At 31.4% G+C, this 19,770-nt stretch overlaps 3 protein-coding genes across 4 annotated transcripts; 1 reads left to right on the top strand and 2 right to left on the bottom strand.

The window, feature by feature from the left end:
- Nucleotides 1-1,010: 1,010 nt before the first annotated feature.
- On the top strand, nt 1,011-4,365 carry LOC110734369 (dehydrodolichyl diphosphate synthase 6-like). Its single transcript, XM_021914503.1, is given in 4 exon segments — nt 1,011-1,249; nt 1,690-1,776; nt 3,151-3,798; nt 3,801-4,365. Coding segments are annotated over 2 exon segments (852 nt in total). The 5' UTR covers nt 1,011-1,249; nt 1,690-1,776; nt 3,151-3,191; the 3' UTR covers nt 4,046-4,365.
- Nucleotides 4,366-6,349: 1,984 nt separating this feature from the next.
- Nucleotides 6,350-8,366, bottom strand: LOC110734368 (40S ribosomal protein S23-2). 2 transcript variants are annotated; one of them, XM_021914502.1, is made up of 3 exons: nt 7,906-8,366; nt 6,874-7,020; nt 6,350-6,421 (listed from the first exon to the last, which is right to left on the bottom strand). In XM_021914502.1, exons 1-2 carry the CDS (start codon nt 8,014-8,016, stop codon nt 6,880-6,882), a joined length of 252 nt encoding a protein of 83 aa, XP_021770194.1. In that variant the 5' UTR covers nt 8,017-8,366; the 3' UTR covers nt 6,350-6,421; nt 6,874-6,879. The 2 variants fall into 2 exon arrangements, with proteins under 2 accessions (XP_021770194.1, XP_021770193.1); XM_021914501.1 differs by lacking the exon at nt 6,350-6,421 and having other exon boundaries at nt 6,604-7,020.
- Nucleotides 8,367-13,307: 4,941 nt separating this feature from the next.
- LOC110734123 (ethylene-responsive transcription factor ERF098-like) lies at nt 13,308-13,997 on the bottom strand. Its single transcript, XM_021914177.1, has one exon. The coding sequence runs from the start codon at nt 13,902-13,904 to the stop codon at nt 13,485-13,487; it is 420 nt and encodes a 139-aa protein (XP_021769869.1). The 5' UTR covers nt 13,905-13,997; the 3' UTR covers nt 13,308-13,484.
- Between the last annotated feature and the right edge of the window lie 5,773 nt (nt 13,998-19,770).

The raw sequence follows: 19,770 nt of genomic DNA, 5'->3' as shown, positions 1-19,770 counted from the left end.
ATGTTGCTTCCTTGGGTCATTACATGCAAACCCATCAAGATATAGATCCCTTTTTAGATAATAAATTTTCTTTTTTTATTACTTCTAATAAGTTAGGGGTTAGTCTTGAGAGAAGATTTTCCTAACTTCCGTGTGCCTTTCCTTTAAAAAAGAAAAAAAAATGTTCTATTTTGATCATTGTTAAGTCAATTATATAAATATTGGCCTTTGACACCATGATCAACATATATATAATGTACTCCTTTTTTTTCACTTGTTTATCAGAATTTAGGAAAGAACAAAATTGGACTTGAATTTAAACTTTGAAACAAATTAAGGCTCTATTCTTTTGAGCTTCTAGACAAAGTAGGGGTTAGCAAAGCAGAGCAGCAGCTTTCAACACTGCAGTTTTCAGCAGAGCAGTCAGAACAACTCAAAAGAATAGGGCCTAAGTGAAACTTCATTTTTTTTAAGATACTATTATACGGTTATACCAATAGTTATACTTCCCTGTATTCTGACCACCATTGTAAGGCCCAAATGAAGAAACCTCAGTCAGTCCCATATAATAATGGCCTAGGATATATGCATACTTCGGAATTTGGCAAATGAGAAATGACAGAGTTACTCCGCCGCTAGCCACATCTTTCCTTGATTTGCATAATCCACTACCCGAAACTCTGGGGGTACCCGGTCATGAGCACCCTAATTGCAATTATAGCACGTGCTACCCCTAAAAAAAAAATTAAAAAACATATTATTGGCTGTTTAAGGTATGTTAATTTTGTTTAATTACTAGAGCTTGGTTAATTGATTGAAATATATATTATTAAACTAAGGTTAGAGTTTAGTTGATTGATTGAAATGCACAATTGATAAGTTAATTTTGTTTAATTACTCATAAATTACAGATTTTAACCACTTAATTGATAGGTATTGTTCAATTGTTGTTGGATAATTGGATTAAATGGCTAATTAAATTAGGCTTTTTTTTTTAATTAAGATATATGTAGGAGATTAGATATGTCTTCTCATAAGACAAAGGCTAATTAAATTAGCTAGCCACTTCTCTCTCATAAGAGGGACCGAGGCTTGAGGGAGTAGCAATATTCATGTATAAAAAAAATGAGGGAGTAATAATATTAATTAAATAAATAAATAAAATACCACCTTAAATGCTAGTATGCTACGGAGTAATTAAAGACTCGTAGATGCTAGATGTGTTCTACATTCAACATTCTTCTTGTGTTCATTGTTCCAGTTTCTCCAGGTAATTATTTTCTTTATTATTTTTTTTAATAAAAAATTTAAGTTATTTTCCCACAATCTATCCCTTCTTCATCTCTCTTTTTTTTTTTTCAATTCCAATACTACTGATAATTCCAAAGATTTGTTTTTTCTTCCTAATTAACATAAATACTTAATTAATACTTGTTATTGTCATACTTAACTGGGTTCTTGTAATTTCGCTATTTGAATCTCTAAATTTCTCTTTGCAATTCAATGTCACCCTTAATTAATCTGTTTGAATTGGGTCATTGATTTGATTAGTTATTTTTTTCTTGTATTTATATAGAATAATTAGTCATTGATTTGTTGCTTAATTTATCGATATTCGATTGGATTATTCGTTACTAATTATTAATGCTTAGGGATTAATAATATATTCAGTTTGTTTTTCTAATTATAGTTTGTTGTTAATGTTAGTAGTATCCAATTTGAGATCTGAAATTTTGAAAATTCAAGTGTTGGGCAATACCATTAGAGTTGACTGTGACTCAGTGAAGCAGGAATAAGGTTTGTTTATTTTCTTCAATTTACCTGATTTTTTGTTATTGGATTCAAATTTGTTGAATTATGAATCGAATTTGATTTTGGATTATATAATGTTTGGATGAATTATTTTGATTATTATTTGAAAGGATTCTAAGTCTATTGTTTGGATATTGCTACACTATAACCTTGGAGTAACTGATGAACTATGATTTTTCGAGTTTCGGGTGATTTGGAAACCATGTGCATGTTTTTAGGTGAAAATTTTACTGATTTACATTTTATTTAACATCCATGAGATTTATCACCTTAACTGTTACTACTTCTGTGATAGTAGTAGAATGAAACTGTATATGATTGACATCGAAAGTTTTCGACTTTGAATTCGTGTGTTGGCTGGTGGTGGTGGTACTTAGATCGTTTCGATGTGGGCTGTTGTTGATTTTTAAGAAAATTGGGTTCTTTTATCAGGGGGCTATTGATTCTTGGCTGTTAAATCCTTTCCAATAGATTAATGCGAGGGGAGGATGGAGTCAAATTTGGTTATGTGATATCGCGAGAGATAAAATAACAAAAAGGTTGTGGATTGTTTTTATAATTTTAGTTGTGAATAATAGCTTGCAAAATGATGTTCTTGGGATTGTATTGCAACAAATTTAATTAAAGTCAATTTTAAGTGGAATGGGGCTTGTTAGGAGGTTTATTGCTTCTTGGGTGTTTAATCCATTCAAATAGATTCATGTGAGGAGTATGAAGTCAAATTTGGTGATATAACATCAGATGGAATTAAAGAAAAAAAGATCGTGGATTGATTTTTTTATTTTAGCTGGTGAATAAATGTTTGCAAAATGTGTTCTTGGGATATTATTTCAACAACAAATTTAATCGAACATTTGAACTTTTATCAATAGCTCTTCTTACTCAACAAAAACAGAAATAGCCATCAAACTGACAAAGGTGGAACTGAGTTTTAAAGCCCCGTCAATGGAGAGGCTAAGTCAATTTGATGTTTTCAACTATCCGTAAGACCTCGTGAAAAGGGAAAAAATTGATTGATTTTCATCTAGATATTAAGGATATAGGGTATAGTGTGGAGAGAATATATTCAATGAAAATCTTATGAACCTAGTTAGCTTGACTTTCCACAAAGACCATCTGGAAAATAAAGGGCATTGGTTTTCAAAACTTGATACTTGACTGGCACAATTGTCATTTGTCATGATATATTGGAGAGCTTTTTTTTAAGATTTTTGTTTGAAATGTTATAATGTGTGTGATGTACTCCGTAGAACTTTATGACTTTGTCCAACTCCTATCTATTATTCCATGAACTAAAAAAATTAATTCGGAGTAGTTGTTTTCATGTTAAGTTATTCATTTTACAATGATTTATTGCAGACGGATCATTGTTTACAAATTACAGCTCTCGAAATTTTGGTATGATGGATCACAAAGAAAACCAGGACTCTTTAACAAGTAACTTGGCTAATATTGCACGGAGATGCTTGTTTGGTGTCCTTTCTATGGGACCAATCCCTGATCATATTGCTTTCATTATGGATGGAAACCGAAGATATTCTAGGAGATTGAAATTAGAGGAAGGAGCAGGACATAAGATAGGCTTTACTGCTCTAATGTCCATGCTTAAGTACTGTTATGAGCTGGAAGTGAAATATATAACTGTATATGCCTTCAGTATCGATAATTTTAAAAGAAGTCCTGAGGAAGTGAAATTTTTGATGGAGCTTATACAGGAGAAGATTGAAGTCTTGTTAAAAAAAGATAGCATTGTTAACCAATATGGAGTTAGAGTTCATTTTATCGGGGACTTGAGGCTACTAGATGACTCGGTAAGGTTAGCTGCTGAGAAGGCTATGGCAGCCACTGCTGGTAACTCCAAAGCTGTGCTCTCAATTTGCATTGCTTACACTTCTACCAATGAGATTGTGAATGCTGTTCAACAATCTTGTGAAGAGAAATGGGATGAACTCAGAATACTAGATTCATGTGGTGCAGCGTATGGGTTAACCGATTATACTGGCAATGGGCACACAACAGAGAAAACTCAATAGGTGTGATGGATGTTGAGAAGCATATGTATATGAATGTTGCTCCTAATCCTGATATTGTGGTTTGGACTTCTGGAGAAAACCGCTTGAGCAATTTTCTTATCTGGCAGAGTGCATACTCCATTCTGTATAGCCCCTCTGTGCTTTGGCCTGAGATTGGTCTTTGGCATCTAGTTTGGGCTGTCCTGAATTTCCAAAGAAATCATGCTTGTTCGAGAAAGTAAAAAACACGACAATACTGATGATACGAAACAATACAGTTGCAGGAGCTGGAATCTATGAAGATAAGTGAAGGCCAGTTGACGTCTTATAAGATTATAATGATTACAAGATAATCTATGAAGTAGTGTTGTTTACGAAGTAGTTTACATTTTACAACCTATTACTCCATAAATCATTCTCTTCAACTCTTTTTTTTTTTTCTTCAATTCAAACGAACTCTAAGTTCAAATCATGTCCAATTTGGTCCAAATTTTTTAAAAGCTAACCAATTTTGGGCCAACTATATTTTAAAGCAAATAATGGCAAAGGTGCTAGTGTGCTACAGTAGTATTAAGCTAACACTTCGTTACATTTTGGCCCATTTTGAATATTGAAAATTCTATATTTGATTATTTTCATAAATGATACTCCGTATATAATATAGAATAATACAAAATATAAATTGTAATATATATATATATATATATATATATAATCTTTCCATTTTAATTCATATCAATAAATTTGGATTGAAATAGATTGAACTTCATAATGATCTCTTATGGGATAATCTAGTAACATTATCACTGTAATTTATTTATTTTTTCTAATCATTTTTGAGGAAATTCTTGTTTGACTAAACCTTTTATCACCAAGCAATGTCACTAACTTGGTGGAGTTGTATTAGGATCATGCTACAATTTACCTACCCACTAGAGATTGAGGAATTAAATATACTCTACTACGTATCAATTTTATCTCTAGTAATAAGTTGATTGTAAAAAAAAAAGTTGATTGTCTAACTTAGGGGTGAGCATGGGTCGGGTGCCCCTACCGTTAACACTATCGGTTCGGGTATCCGATAACCAATAACACTAAATATAATATCCATTAACCGAACCGATAAGTTTGGATACCCGAATTTCGGGTACCCGGATTTTCAAATCGGTTATCGGGTACCCAGTATGCTATCTAATTATGAAAATTTAGACTTTATAATTTTATTATTATGATATCATTCAACACTAATTAGCAATAATACCACATGATCATGACCAAATTACTAATCATATTACTAACCATTTTAATTATGAAGTGATTATGAAGTAAAGTAAGAGTTTAGATTTTGGATAAATAGATTTAAGTAGGAAAAAAAAAATTGTTAATTAGATCGGGTGACCTTTAATTTTAAAATGATACCTAATAACCGTATCCGATAAAAAATTATCAGATCGGATACCCAAACCGTTATGGTTATCGAAACAGATACCCTAATTTTCGATTTTTCAGATAATTTTGCTTATCCCTACTAATGAGTATAATTTCTTTTTCCCCCTATAATTTTGTATACTTGCTTGATGACTATTTCAAAACATGACCTTAGTGATCCTTTAATACGTATAACCTAAGATTTACAGGTCAAGAAATTATCGAATTGTTTAGATTAGAATTTGCTAATGTATGACAATTCATACAAAATTTACGTACCATCTTATACAAATTATTTAATTAAGCATTGTCACTACTTACGATATAGACCATATAGTGATATACATTCCAATGTTGATGAATGTTACTCTAGATAGGTGTGTGCTTGTCAATATGATGCTAGTTTTGACTAAAGTGCGATATTCATTACTCTTTTTTTTTTTTTTTTCCATTTTCTATGAGCTAATGTAATTAGGGGTGTACACCGGTCCAAAACCGGACCGGACCTGGACCGAACCTGTTTGGACCGGGGACCTGAATTGGGTAATTATGAGGACCGGGGACCGGACCTGAATTAACAGGTCCGGTTCCGGGCTAGACCTGAAAAATCAGGTCCGGTCCAGGTTTGGACCTGAATGGACCTGTTTTGTGATTTTTTCGTTTTTTTTTATTTTTTTTAATAAAAAACTTGTTGGACCTGCATATGGACCTGCGTATGGACCTGTTTTGTGATTTTTAGACCTGTTGCATAATTAAATAATTACATACAAACCAAAATTATTAATCACAAAAGTACAAAACTACATAAAGTCTATAAAAGTATAAAGTCCCAATTCTCAAACACCAAAAATACCAAAAAAAAAACATAAATTCGATATGAAGTACTTTTGGCTATCTGAAACACAGGAAACACTCTCTTATTATCCTTCATGCTGCGCCTATAACACTCTGCCATCTTGGAAGCCCTTTTCTTTTCTCCAGGTTTAAGATCCCGCCTATTCGATATGAAGTACTTTTGTTTCCACTCCATTGTCACGAACAAACTGTTTCCATCCATCTGTAAACACCAATGGCCTTTCATCATATGTACTCGAGAGTCTGATTTTCCATTTGTGTTTACTTGGCGCTATAAGTGTACACCACGGGGAGAGTTTCTCCTTGAAACACTCCATGAACTTCTGAGGAATATTCTGCAAGAAATGTTCACCAAAAAATTCAATCAAGTGAGCTAATATATATTAATAATATAAGTGCAGTTGCTTTCATAACACTCCATGAAGCATACCTGAATACAAATGCCTAGTTAAGCATCATCTTTGAGAATTAATGAATGGTTAATTGTTGTGTTTTAAAGCAGTTTTTAGGAGATCCAAAGACCTTTTTTTTTTTAAATGCAAGATCATTAAAAAGCTGATCTTGTTAACATAAATTCCGGAAATTTTCATGACATCGATAAGAGAAGTAAATAAACCAATTGGAAATATAAGCAAATAACTAAGAGTATAGAAAATCATCTTGAATAGACACGGATAGAGCACAAAACAAAGTGGGGAGGGTGTCTCTTTTTAAGGATGCTCAGTATTCATTTCAAGACGGTACAAGTTTCATTTGAGTAGGCAAAATTTAAGACAAAACCAACAACCTTAACCTAGGACCTGGGTTTTTCCTTCTTTTCCTTGAACAGAGCTAGAAGAGAGACACCAGCAACCTTGACAACCTTAAATCGGACTCCAGGAATATCTCCCACAGCATGTCCTTTACGACCAAATCCAGCAATCAACACCTCATCCTGCACAAACCACATTTTCTTAGTATGGAAGGAAAAACAGAGCTAGATAATATCAATTTCAAAGTCAAATACAATATAATCAGGTAACAAATATTAGAAAAAATTCCACAAACTTCTGCATGATCCACATTTTCAGCATGAATCTACACCCAAACACAACATTAAACTACATACATATAACAGAAGACCTTGACTTCTTTTACCAATCAGGTAACTTCTTTAGTAAAAGGGAACAATTTATCGTTCTTTGATAAGAAGTATGAATTAGCATTATCTTAGAACAGCTTTTTCCAGATGATTTGCTCATGAAAGGATAAAAAACCAACAGTGTATGACTGATCTTAATTGCTCAAGCTATATACTCTCCACCGCAATACTGTTATGATAGTCTTAAACCACAAAAATAAAGCTGCACATGTACTGAACAGGAGTGGGTGCAGGAGTACTGACAGAAGAATCAGATAAACCAGCACAGAAAGAGTGCGCACTATCATGTTTTATATGTTTCTGGATAAACTGTTATCAAGAGTTTATGATATGAGTATAAGAAAAGCATTGTTACTAATGTTAAACCTTCAGTAATCAGATGCCAGTATTTCTCCAAAAAATCCACAACAGAATTGACATTATTTCTACAATGGTTAACAAATAACTGGAGTTGTTTAGACTTTAAGAGTTTCTACAAAGGTTAACAAATAATTGGAGTTGTTTAAACTTTAACAAACAACATTATTTCTAACACGGTTAACAAATGACAGTTAACAAACTGCTAGTGTATCACTAAGTTTGTGTCGAAAGGCACAAAATACCAGCAAATTCACAACCAAGCAATTTATGAAACAGTAAGTGCATATATGCTTGCAGACATTAATAGAACGGACTTACATTTTCCTCAATGAAGTTCAAACAACCATCATTGGGCACGAAAGCAGCAATCTTTTTTCCATTCTTAATCAACTGCACACGAGCACACTTTCTGATAGCAGAGTTGGGCATTTTTCTGCAATGATAAGTTTATGCAACAACGCTTATATAATGAGTAATAACATAGAATTTATGCATCCGAATGCATAAAATCAACTATTCAATTTGAAGCCATGCCAAAGGTCAATGCAAAGTACTAGATAAACACTAGACTACTAGATGTTTACAATCTAATCACTACTTTCTCTGCTCTTCTGATTTTATTAAACCCTAAAACCCTAAACTTTAAACTAAAAAAAACCAAAAAAAAAAACATAAATTCGAAGATAAACCATACTTGTTATCAATTCTAAACATTAAACCCTAAAACCCTAAACTTTAAACTAAAAAAAACCAAAAAAAAAAAACATAAATTCGAAAGAAATTCGAAAATAAACCAAAAAAGAAAAAACATAAATTCGAAAACATTGAAGTAAAAAAAAGAAATTCAACATGCAAACATCAAATAATCATTATAAGCAATTGAAACATGAATAAACATATAAATTCTAACACTTAATTCATTATTTCGAATACAAAATACCCAAACATAATTAGATAATTTAGATTTACATTAAAAAAAAAAAAATAACTTACCGGAGAAATGGAAAATCGCGCAGTAGCTGTCTCATGCGGTGGTCGGTGGGCACCTGGGCTTCGCCTGAGAGAGTGAGGAAGGCAGGAGGTGTCGGCGGTGGGCGTTGCCGCGTTGGGCTGAGACTGGAGACAGTGAGCGTGACTGCATGAGGGAGAGGGGGAGACAGCCTGTTTGTTAGGGTTAGAATGAAATGAAAGAGAATTCAAGCGTCACTCAAGCAGCAGCGTTATTTTGATTTTTGATTTTTTTTTTTTTTTTAAAAAAAAAAATACAATTTTTCCGGGTTTCAGGTCCGGACCTGAAAACCCCGGGTTTAGACCGGGTCCGGACCGGAACCGGGAACCTTGATTTTTAAGGACCGGGACCGGACCTGAATCAACAGGTCCAGGTCAGGTCCGGTCCGGATCAGGTCGGTTCAGGTCCGGTTTCAGGTCCGGTCCAGTTTTTGTACACCCCTAAATGTAATAGGTTCATCTTCGTTAGGCTGAGTTTATTGCAAGTCTTGGAAGGAGTACTGAGATGAGTCTTGAGCAAAATTTTTGCAATAATGTATACAAAGACTATATCTAGTCTTGAGAATAGTTTTATTGTTGCCCAAAAGTACAAAAAAATTATTGTTGCCCAATAGTGAGCTGCCAACTCACCATCTTAAAAATAATTTATAAAAAAAATTAAATATATAATTAAATGATTGTTAAAAAATTAATATAATAAGTAAGTCTTGGAATAATGTGTAAAATTGGAGAAAGTCTTATATGAGTCTGACTAATAAAAAAATAATTAAAAGTTAGTGAAAATCTGATGTGACAGAGTTTGAATTATAAATTTTAGTCTTGGGATAACTTATCCTTATTTTTAAGTATCCATCATACACTGATACTCTCTCACATTCTCTACCTTATGTTCTATAAATTTCAACTTCCCACTTATTATGATTCTTATCTCTATGGAGTAAATTAAAAACATTATTGTCGAATGGTAACAGTTACCTACAAAAGATCTGATTCGTAAATTGTAATAAGAAAGCCTTGATTGGATTGTGTTATGGGCAGAACCAATTATACACAAATACACGCAAGTTGATCTTTAGATGTTTTTTCGAAAAAAAAAAAAAAAAAAGAAAGAAAATAACTCCTTTTTAAGTATTGGTGTCCAACTGTCCAATAGGGTGAGAAAGTTAGTAAATTAGCAATCTCTATTTTGAGGCTATTTATACTGTTACGAGGTTAGTTCCTCCTTCTCTAACATCATCCACAAGCATCATTGACTTTCTTAATGACTTTTCCAATTTGTCAACATAAATTATTGTTTCCAAAGGTTTACTTTTCACGATTGGACCGCTTGACTTTTATGGCTTAATCAAAAATCAAAATTAATAACACCATTTGGTCTTTTGACGCATGTCATACCAAATACTAGTAGTAAAGAAAATTACTTTTGAAAGGTGTACTTTTGAAAGGTGAAAATTTATTTAGGTTACTAGAGAATACTTGGTGTTAATTGTATGTTAATTTTATTTTGGATTAGATAGACTTTTATTTGTATTTTTCTATTACTACATCAACAGTGGAGTAAGGGAAAGCAAATAATAGGTCGTTATATTAAAATCATTTTTTAAGGAGTCGAGAGAGATAAAAATATACTTCGTAATAGATATTTAATTTGACATAAAATGATATTAACCAAATTGTTTTTTTCTCTTCTCTTGCTCACTACTTACAAAGGTTATTGCTTTTCTCTGGGTTGTCACTATTTTTTTTTTTTTGTTAGAATGAGGAATAGCTCAAGTGGTTAGACCTTTCCTCCCGGTTTCAGGAAATCCAGGGATCAATTCTCACCCCCACTACCCTTATGGCTCTAAAAAAATAGTTTTTTTTTTGTAAGCCCTTAACTAGAATTATAGATAGTTAATAATTCTCTACAAATGATGTCCATATGTGGGAGTTTTCCCATCTCTGTCGAATTATTCATCTCGTCTATCTATAGTATGAACTACAATACTTAATTATTGTTAGATTCATAATAATTGAGAAATTTATCTGATTTCTAAATGGATTACTCATGAAATCTTGTAGGGAGCATTACGTACATCAATTGTTTAATCCAACTCGGAAAATAATAATTACAACATAGTTTTGAAAGACTCCGCTTTAAGAGAATGATGCAAAGCCATGTAAAATGTCATGGCATTTGTCCAATTGTGCATTATCAAAACACCAAGTTTTATACTTTTTACTAATGAAGGGTAAAGATACATGATTAAAGTTATAAGTTTAAATATATAAAAGTTCAAATAGAACAACATTATAATAAGACAAAGAAAGTAATAATTAGAAATGTATAGAATGCCTTAATATGATCCGAAGTTTGAAATGTCTTAATTAGATGAAAATGAAATAAATTTCTCATAACTTACATAGGACTCAAAAATTAAAAATTAACTTAATCGAATCATACTCAATTTAGATGATTCGTTTAAAAGGTGTTCTCACTACAAACTTATCTTTTGAAATTGTATATGTAATACGATGTACAAAACTTTATGAGTCAAGAAATAAAAAGAGTAAAACTAGTAATCTATGTTCAGATAAGTTAAAACTATAGTCAAATTAATTATATGAAATTATTGTTAAAATAATGTAAATATGAATTGAAATATTTAGATGTACAAGGAACTTTAAAGGTATAAGAGTGCATAACTTAAAGATGCACCTCTCACTTTAATTTACTTTGTTTGTGCCATCATTTTCTAAATTTTCAAAGTTTGATAAGACTACAAGTTTTGGAAATTATAGGCCATATGATGAAGTATTAGGCTGAATTGACAATTAAACACTCACTTCTCTCTCGCATGCATGCTTCATTCATCGTAACTTAAGATTTTCTATAAGTTGACTCATCATTTGAATTTTAGGCCAAAACAAATAAAAAGCATGTTGGCAAAATTTTCAGCTGCGTACAATCTCAAATTATACATATATAATTTTAAATTCATTAAAAGGACTTTGATACCCTATTTATCAAGTAAATTAAAACGAACGAAAGCCACTAACTTTCATCAAAAGCCAAGTAAAAATCGACAACAATTTCATCCTTGATAACTATTATACATCTTTTTTAATTTTTTATTGTTATTCTAGATAAGTGACCTATAAAAGTTACGACCAGTGCACCTTCTATTATATCGTGTTCATATGAAAACTTTTTTTTAAAAGAATATGAAGTATGAAGTATATCAATGTGAAGATTCTAAAGAAGTAATGAGTCAAGTAATCAACCAATCCATTTTGCTACAACACCACAAGTCTATAGCAAAGAAAACGCTAAAGAAGATGACCTAAGATTTTATGAGAGAGTCTTTTGGCAGTACAATGATAACTTGTATCATTTTATGGATCTAATTTTTGGGACATTAATTGAACAAATTACAGTCAAGAACTTGTAGCTAGGGAAACTGAATACTCTGAATGTGTTATAAAAAAAAACGTATTTATACACCTATATTTTTATTTGACATAAGCACGTACTACACTTAGCAATACGAGGAATATGTCAAATAATTTTATTTTTTTAATTGGTATTACATGTACATATAAAAAAGATCGTATATGCTTTATATTTATGATTTGAATCAACAGCAAAATAAAGTGAGTCCTAGGCTCCTATTTAAATTAGCATGCACTCGAATAGGAGATGTGAAGTGTTGATTGATGGACGAATTAATTTATGGAACTTCATATTATTCTTAGGAGTAAAGTGTGACTAGCTACCCTAGTATAATCAATAATGTTTATGAGTGATGGCATTATTCGGGTATATATAGCATGTATGATGGTAAGGTGCACTTAAGTTGTGCTTTAGAAATTACTCAAGTAACATAACAAAAGTAAACAACTATGAGCTATAGCCTATAGGGCAAAATACTCTGTGCTCGTACTTCAGTAGCCCTTACATTAATTATTTGCTTACTTGAACACACCAATTAACTACAACTAAGGGGGGAAAAAAACACTACAACTAAGAAATTAATGAATTATCTGTAACTGTGGACGTAGAAATTATTAAGGCGAAATTGGACTCATCATCATTTTCCATTGTTGTGCTATTATTATTTTTACCTGGCTTAATTCTTACCATGCATTGAACAATATGTATGTTAGTTCCCATGCATTTTTAAAAATCCATTGTAGAATATATATACTACCTTCATTTCATATTAGTTGCAACTTTAGAATATTTTATATCTCACAAATAATACCCCAAAGTTGTAACTAATATGAAATGGAGGTAGTATAAGAATAAGAATAAGAATAATATAAATTAATATGGCAGAATATATATATATAAGAATAAGAATAATATAAATTAAACGGCAGAGTAATGTATATGGAAGGTTGTTGGTTCTCAATATATTACATTAGTGGATTTATTTTAGTTGTCTTGTCATTGATTCAGATTATATTGTCAAACTGACTTATATTGATTCGGATTTGACCAATAAGCAAGCAAGTAACCATTCATAAATCAAAGAAAAAAGTAACTAACTAATTAAAACATACATGTGAACATAGCTTAGCTTGAAAAGTATTTATACATATGCTTTAGATGAAATAACAGTTTAAGAGCCTAAATTCGTTTAGTCATAATGAAATCATCATATATACATTATGGTTGAGAGTTGAGACAACCAAATGAGAGCAGAGAGTTAGACATTGCGTTAATTATCTTAGAAAGTAAAAGAAAGTAGATTATTAAAAAGTAGTGATATCGATATAGTACATCATAAACTTGACGTAGATCGATTATTTATGAAGGAACTTAAACCCCTAAAAACAAAAGAAAAATAAAAAAAAGATAATAAAGAACATGCTAATTTAAGTAGGAGATAAAAAACATCTACTACTTATTGATTATATCTTCCTACTAGATCATGTTGTGCATCAAGAAGCTCCTCTAACACATTATTATCCACGTACTCAAACTCAATAACTTGTTTTTGATCCTCTTGCTCTCTTGAAAACGTAGAAGAAGAAGAAGAAGAAGAGCTTCCTCTACCAAAAACACTACTAGAACTACTACTATCACTAGAATGATAGTGTTGTTCATTAGGGAAGTTGAGTATTGCAAGGTGACCTCTCAAGGCAAAGGCCGCCCTATCATAAGCACGAGCCGCCTCCTCGGCCGTGTCAAACGTTCCAAGCCACAAACGAGCACCATTTCTCTTAGGATCACGTATCTCAGCCGCGAACTTCCCCCATGGCCGCCTTCGAACGCCTCTATACTTAGAAGCGGTATTACCTTTGTTGTTATTGTCACCTTCCATTACTTTTGCTTAGCTACTAAATTGTGCAAGTTATCTCAAATTTATGTAGATGTTGTGTGTATATATATATGAACTAATTTAATGATGCATGAAGAGTTATTATTGAAGACTATGTATTATGTACGAGGCCAATTACATATATTTATATAGTTGAATAATTTGGTAGCAAATAATAATTTATGCTAGTGAGTGGTGGCGGGCTTGAAAGTGATTAATGAAAAAATTGACGGTCCAAAGTGACGGGTTGAAGTTGATGCTGAAGATGTCTAAATTGCGTTCAACACCTTGATTTACGTGCCTTTATTAATATACTATGAAAATGTTTTCAATAAGGAACAAGAACCATGGACCATTGGACCCCGTATATGGGTGTTTAGTGTCTTTTAAAATTTCATGCATTTTTTGTTGCTATAATATAAAAGTATAAAAGTATATTACGTGTACACTATATACAATTAATAACCTGTGACGTGTGATATACAAGGATTTTTGTTGTATTCATCTTATTTCCCAAACAAATGATAATATGATATGATAGATAGATCTTATGTTTGGCCTTTTCAGTCTATTTACAAGTTATTATCATGGAGCAAATTACCCTTAAGTTTGATGAAATTGTCTGAGGAATGAGGGTGATGAATCTGATGATGCCCTTAGCGGCTTAGCCCAATCCACCTCCACATCTTAGCTAAGGGATCTAATTAGCTAAAACTAAGTCGGGAACCAAATCTTATTCAAAAATAATACGAAGTACTCTCTATGTTAGTTCCATAATGTTGGTTATTTTTTTTGGTGTTTTTACGCGGTTATTACTCCATATCAAGAAAAAGAAGATATTGGAAAGCAATGATTAAATATCACATATATCAAGTATTTAGGCATTAAGTCAACGTTAGAAATGAGAATATTTGTTTGGGAGTAGGTAAATCAATCAATAGGTAAATAATAAGTAAATATTTTCAAAAGGAATAGTTGCTTAGGGATATATATATAACAAAAGCACTGAATATCATTTTTAATTGTTTGTTGAATATAAAGTGATGAGAAATATGTACGCCTACTTTTGACATATCATTGGCTCATTGCTAACATCACTTTGAAGTGCAAGTATATATATCCTATATAAGTAGTATATTTGTTACCAAAATGATTTTACTATCTTTAAACTAGAATAAAAATAATAAATTGAGTTAGACCAAAGAAATAAGCAAAATATATTATTGTAGACATTTTGGTAACAACATTATTTTCTTTTTCCTTGTATATAGTATATTTCATCTTATTTAAGGTCATCATTTTTTAAAGATACAAAGTACTTATTACGTAGTATAAAAGATATGAAATAAAAAATATGGATATATATGTTAACTAAACATGAAAAAAAATATCAGAGTTGACATATGGGTAGGTTATGAAAATATTGATGAAGGGTAACCTATGAAGATCTACGAAAGAAAGGAATGTAGAGTGTGTGATGTGGAGATTGTAGATGATGTGATATCTTGTACTGTACAATGTATTGGAAGGTTTTTCAGGGATGGAAAATCTCATTTTAGAGTATGTTTGCCACCATTGTAAAAGTGTTGTTGCATGCCTGGCTATATTTTATATATACATTATTAATATGCATGTTGATTTCAATTCTTTTATGGATTGGCTTTTTTTAAATCTTTTTTTATGCTTACAAATTTACAATTAAGATTTAAGAGTGAACAACATATACTATACATGATGTACTGATATAGGTGTGTATGTAATGTCATTTCCTATAATTTAAAGGGTGTTCCTTTAGGAGATAAAAAGGTTTGGGATAAGAATAAAAAATAGATATAGAAGAAAAGCAGTGTTTGTTGGGAGGGATGGGGATTAGAAGGGGGTTAGGGATAGGGATAAAAACACCCACTTATCCTTTCAATTCTATAACTAGAGGGATGGTATAAGGGGAAGGGATAAGAAATGGGTTGGAAAAGTCCAAATTACCCTTAATGAAATTAAAAGGGTAAAGAGAAAGGGTAGAAGTTAGTAAGGCTATTTTTATAATTTTATTACTTATCCCTAATTTGCTTCCCATACATACCAAACATGGGATAAAAATTATTTATCCTTATTCCACCTATCAATCCCCTATGAGGGTGTTTGTTATCGACAAGTCCAACTAACTGTGGACTCAAGCACAATAGTTCGAATGTTGGCGGATCCGATTCCCCTCAACTCTCCTTTTTATCATTTGATCCGGAAGTGTAAGACTCTAATTTCTGAGCGTGATTGGGAAATCATGATAAGTCATTGCTACCGAGAGACTAATCGTGTAGCAAATTGGTTAGTCAACTTTGGAGTGACTTCGAGTCAAAAATTAGTCATTTTTGAGGCGGTCTTGGAGCTTCGTGCCGTTTTATTGGAGGACTTGGATGGCATCATGAGACCTAGGATGATACCGGATGCTTCTTAGTGCTAGTGACTAGTTTTTTTTTTTTTTTTTTTTAGTTTGTTTTGCTTGTTTTCTTTCTTTCTTTTTCTCTGTTGGTTTTCTTTTCTTTCTAGTTCTTAGCTTTGTACTTCCTTTTTTGAGGCTTGCCCCTCGTGATCACCAAAAAAAAAATGAGGGTGTTTGTTTAGGGGGATAAAAGAAGTGGGACAAGGATAAAAAATATGGATCAAAGAAATGTAGTGTTTGTTTAGAAAGATTGGGATTAGAAGGGGGTTAGGGATAGAGATAGGAATAGGAATAAAAACAACCACTTATCCCTCCATTTCTATAACTAAAGGGGGTGGTATAAGGGAAAGGGATAAGAAATGAGTTTTAAAAGACTAAATTACCCTTAATGAAATTGAAAGGGTAAGGAGAAAGGGTAAAAGTTAGTAGGGTATTTTTATAATTTTATTAGTTATTCCTAATTTGTTTCCCATACTTACCAAACATGGGATAAAAATTATTTATCCTTATTCCATTTATTTCTCTTATTTCTATCTCTCCAACTAAACGCCCCGTTAAGCATTAGATAAACTTGTTGTGTCGCTGGCAGTTAACTGAGGCACTTGATGCATGCATTTGCTCCAGCTGGCTTTGAAGAGATGGTCGCCTTATTCAAGTGGAACGAGATGTCAGATGTGTTAGCTTAACTTATGATTTCTTATGCACAATTTTGCACATACGTTATTACGAGTATATGAATATGAATATTTTGTGATTAGTATTAACCCTTTAGAAAATGCAAGTATATATCTAAATCTTACCTTAATTTTCAAGAAAAAAAAATGTAAGAATTAACCCTCATGTGTTGCTTGAATTGCTTCAATTTTCTATTGTGTTTAATGTTTATAATCTTTATTACTCATATTACAATAGATGCATGTTAATTAGCTTAATTAATTAAGTAAACTTGTATATACGGAGAATATATACTTCATATTATTAATGAGTGGTGGCGGGCTTGAAAGTATATAAATGATACATTTGATGGTCCAAAGTGACGGGTTGAAGTTGTGTAAATTACGTTCAACACCTTTTGTTGTTATATATGTAATCATAACCTGTGACGTGTACTACATGAGGACTTTTTCTATATGCCTAATACTTACGATATATAATATTAGGACTTGTTTGGTTGCTAATAAATTTATGGGACGTTTATTTTCCTAGAAAATAGATATATGTATATTTGTTTGGTTGACAATAATGTAGGAAATGAAACTTTTTTGGAACTTCTACTTCCCACAAAATGGGGGAATTAACTTACCTAGCCTCCCTAGGTAAATGAAACTTCCCATAAAAAGTAGAAATTCCCACATCCAACCAAACAATATTTGGCAATTCCTAATAATTATATTTCCATGGACATTGAGTTTTCATGGAAATTTTCACTTCCAACATCCAATCAAACAAGCCCTTATTCACTGATTCTTACGACTTTTTATTATCCTATTCACAAATTACAATAAGTTAATGAAGCTAATGACATATGTTTGACGTAGTTTATCGAGGGTGAAGATGCTCTTTTCTTTTCGATGATTCTAAAAGTGATCTAACCAGCTAATTAAAATTATGAACTTAATTATATCATAAATAATATAATTGACAGTAATATGCATGCACTACAATGCTATGTGAACCAAAAAAAAACAAAAAAAAACAAAAAAACAAAAAACAAAAAAAAAGACATTGTATATTTTATTATATAAGAGGTATGTACAACGCTTAAACTTTATTGCATTAGATAATTGACCATATAGTATTTATTTCTTAATGATGCATAAAAAAGTATGTAAAGTGTCATTGATTTAGTCTCAATATAAATTTTCAACAACTCAATCTACTTTTTAAGTATGGTTTATTACTTTCTATGTATGTTCAATACAGTTAATTGCAGTGGTGTAATCAGAAAAATTTCGAAGGGATAACCGGCCTAACTGATAATCTAAAAACTATACCTCGACAAGTCATAGATGCATATGTAACTAGGTATAAAAATATTCAACATAAACCATTAGAATAAAAAGGTCGGTAAAAATTTGAAGTATATATTAAACAAAATACTAATCACTTAACACGAGCTGAGCTCTCCTAGGGTTCAATGTTTCATAGAATAAAAGTCATCACGCATCAAAACAGTATTTCCAATATTAAATGTAGGTTGAATTGTACATGCATTTGCTGATTGTTCATCATGGGTAAAATTCTCGGGATTTATATCAACATTTGTTTCGATAGTCACGTTAGGGGATGGGTCTTCAATGTTTAATTAGGAAGGAGATCTTTCTTTCGAAAAATAAGAGTCAATTGTTTTTCTCTTCATATTTCAACCTAGAAAAAAAAATGTTATTTTGATCAATTACATACTAAAGTAATACATAGTATCATTGAGTTTTAATAGTTACTTATGATAAAATTATGCGATTATATTTTCTAATGGCTAATTAAATTAAATTGTACGAAGTAATACAATTATAATCTAAGTTAATTACTTAATTTTGATTATGTAACCCTAATACATGTATTTAAAAATAAAATAATGAAATTTCACCAACAAAAAAAATGTCGGAAAACCGAAAACGTACCTGAAGGCCGAGGGATCGAATGTATGTGTGTATATTAATATTGTGAAGTATCCAATTGGTAAAAAGTAAAAGAAATATTACTTTAAATATTGTGAAGTATCAATCATCTAGACATCGTACGGGTACAAAACTAGTATATATATATATGATTGATAAAATTTTAGGATAAATTCTCATATCTCGAATCTCGAATCAATATTGCAAAACTCATACAATTAAACCAGGTCTAATCTAATTGCATAGTATTAAATCAATCAATAGGAAATTAATCAATAATCAATCATCAATAATCAACAATAATAAATTACCCCTTCGTATTATTTCATGGATCCCCACAAACCCCAGAAATAATTCTACTCACTCATATTAAAATTAAACTAATCAAAGCGATTAAATAAAGCATGATTAAAAGCGATAATAATAAAACTAATAAGAAAACAATAATAACAAAAATAATCAGGAAGCAATAACAAGCTACTGTAAAAGCAATATATTAAAACTAAAGTAAAACCAAACTAATCAAAAGAACAAAACTAAACTAATCTACGTAAAACTAAACTAAAAGAATGTTAACAAAAATAATAAAACTAAAAACTATCTAATCTAAAAGCTAATCTAAGATACCTCCCCTTACCTACGTAACTACTCCCCCTTTTAATAAGAAAGGAAAAAGGAGTTTTATACTAAGTCCACTTCTAAACCTACCCAAACTCCTCCTAAAACAATCTCCAGTTAAATTAAAACAAATCCAACGACTTTGCTTTGATCTGACCGATCGGGCCCGCTAAAATCACGCCCAGCAGCTGGCTGT

Source organism: Chenopodium quinoa, unplaced genomic scaffold (genome assembly GCF_001683475.1).
Source record: "Chenopodium quinoa cultivar QQ74 unplaced genomic scaffold, ASM168347v1, whole genome shotgun sequence".
In the NCBI taxonomy this organism is placed as follows: Eukaryota; Viridiplantae; Streptophyta; class Magnoliopsida; order Caryophyllales; family Amaranthaceae; genus Chenopodium; species Chenopodium quinoa.
The sequence above is the reverse complement of the archived record's forward strand: the minus strand, read 5'-3'. Positions and strand labels throughout refer to the sequence as shown.

Coding starts and splice junctions, on each gene's coding strand:
- LOC110734123 (XM_021914177.1), bottom strand. CDS start 13,904: ATGGAAGGTGACAATAACAACAAAGGTAATACCGCTTCTAAGTATAGA.
- LOC110734368 (XM_021914502.1), bottom strand. CDS start 8,016: ATGCCCAACTCTGCTATCAGAAAGTGTGCTCGTGTGCAGTTGATTAAG. Junction 7,021..7,905: donor TGAACTTCATTGAGGAAAAT/GTAAGTCCGTTC, acceptor TGGTTTGTGCAG/GATGAGGTGTTGATTGCTGG.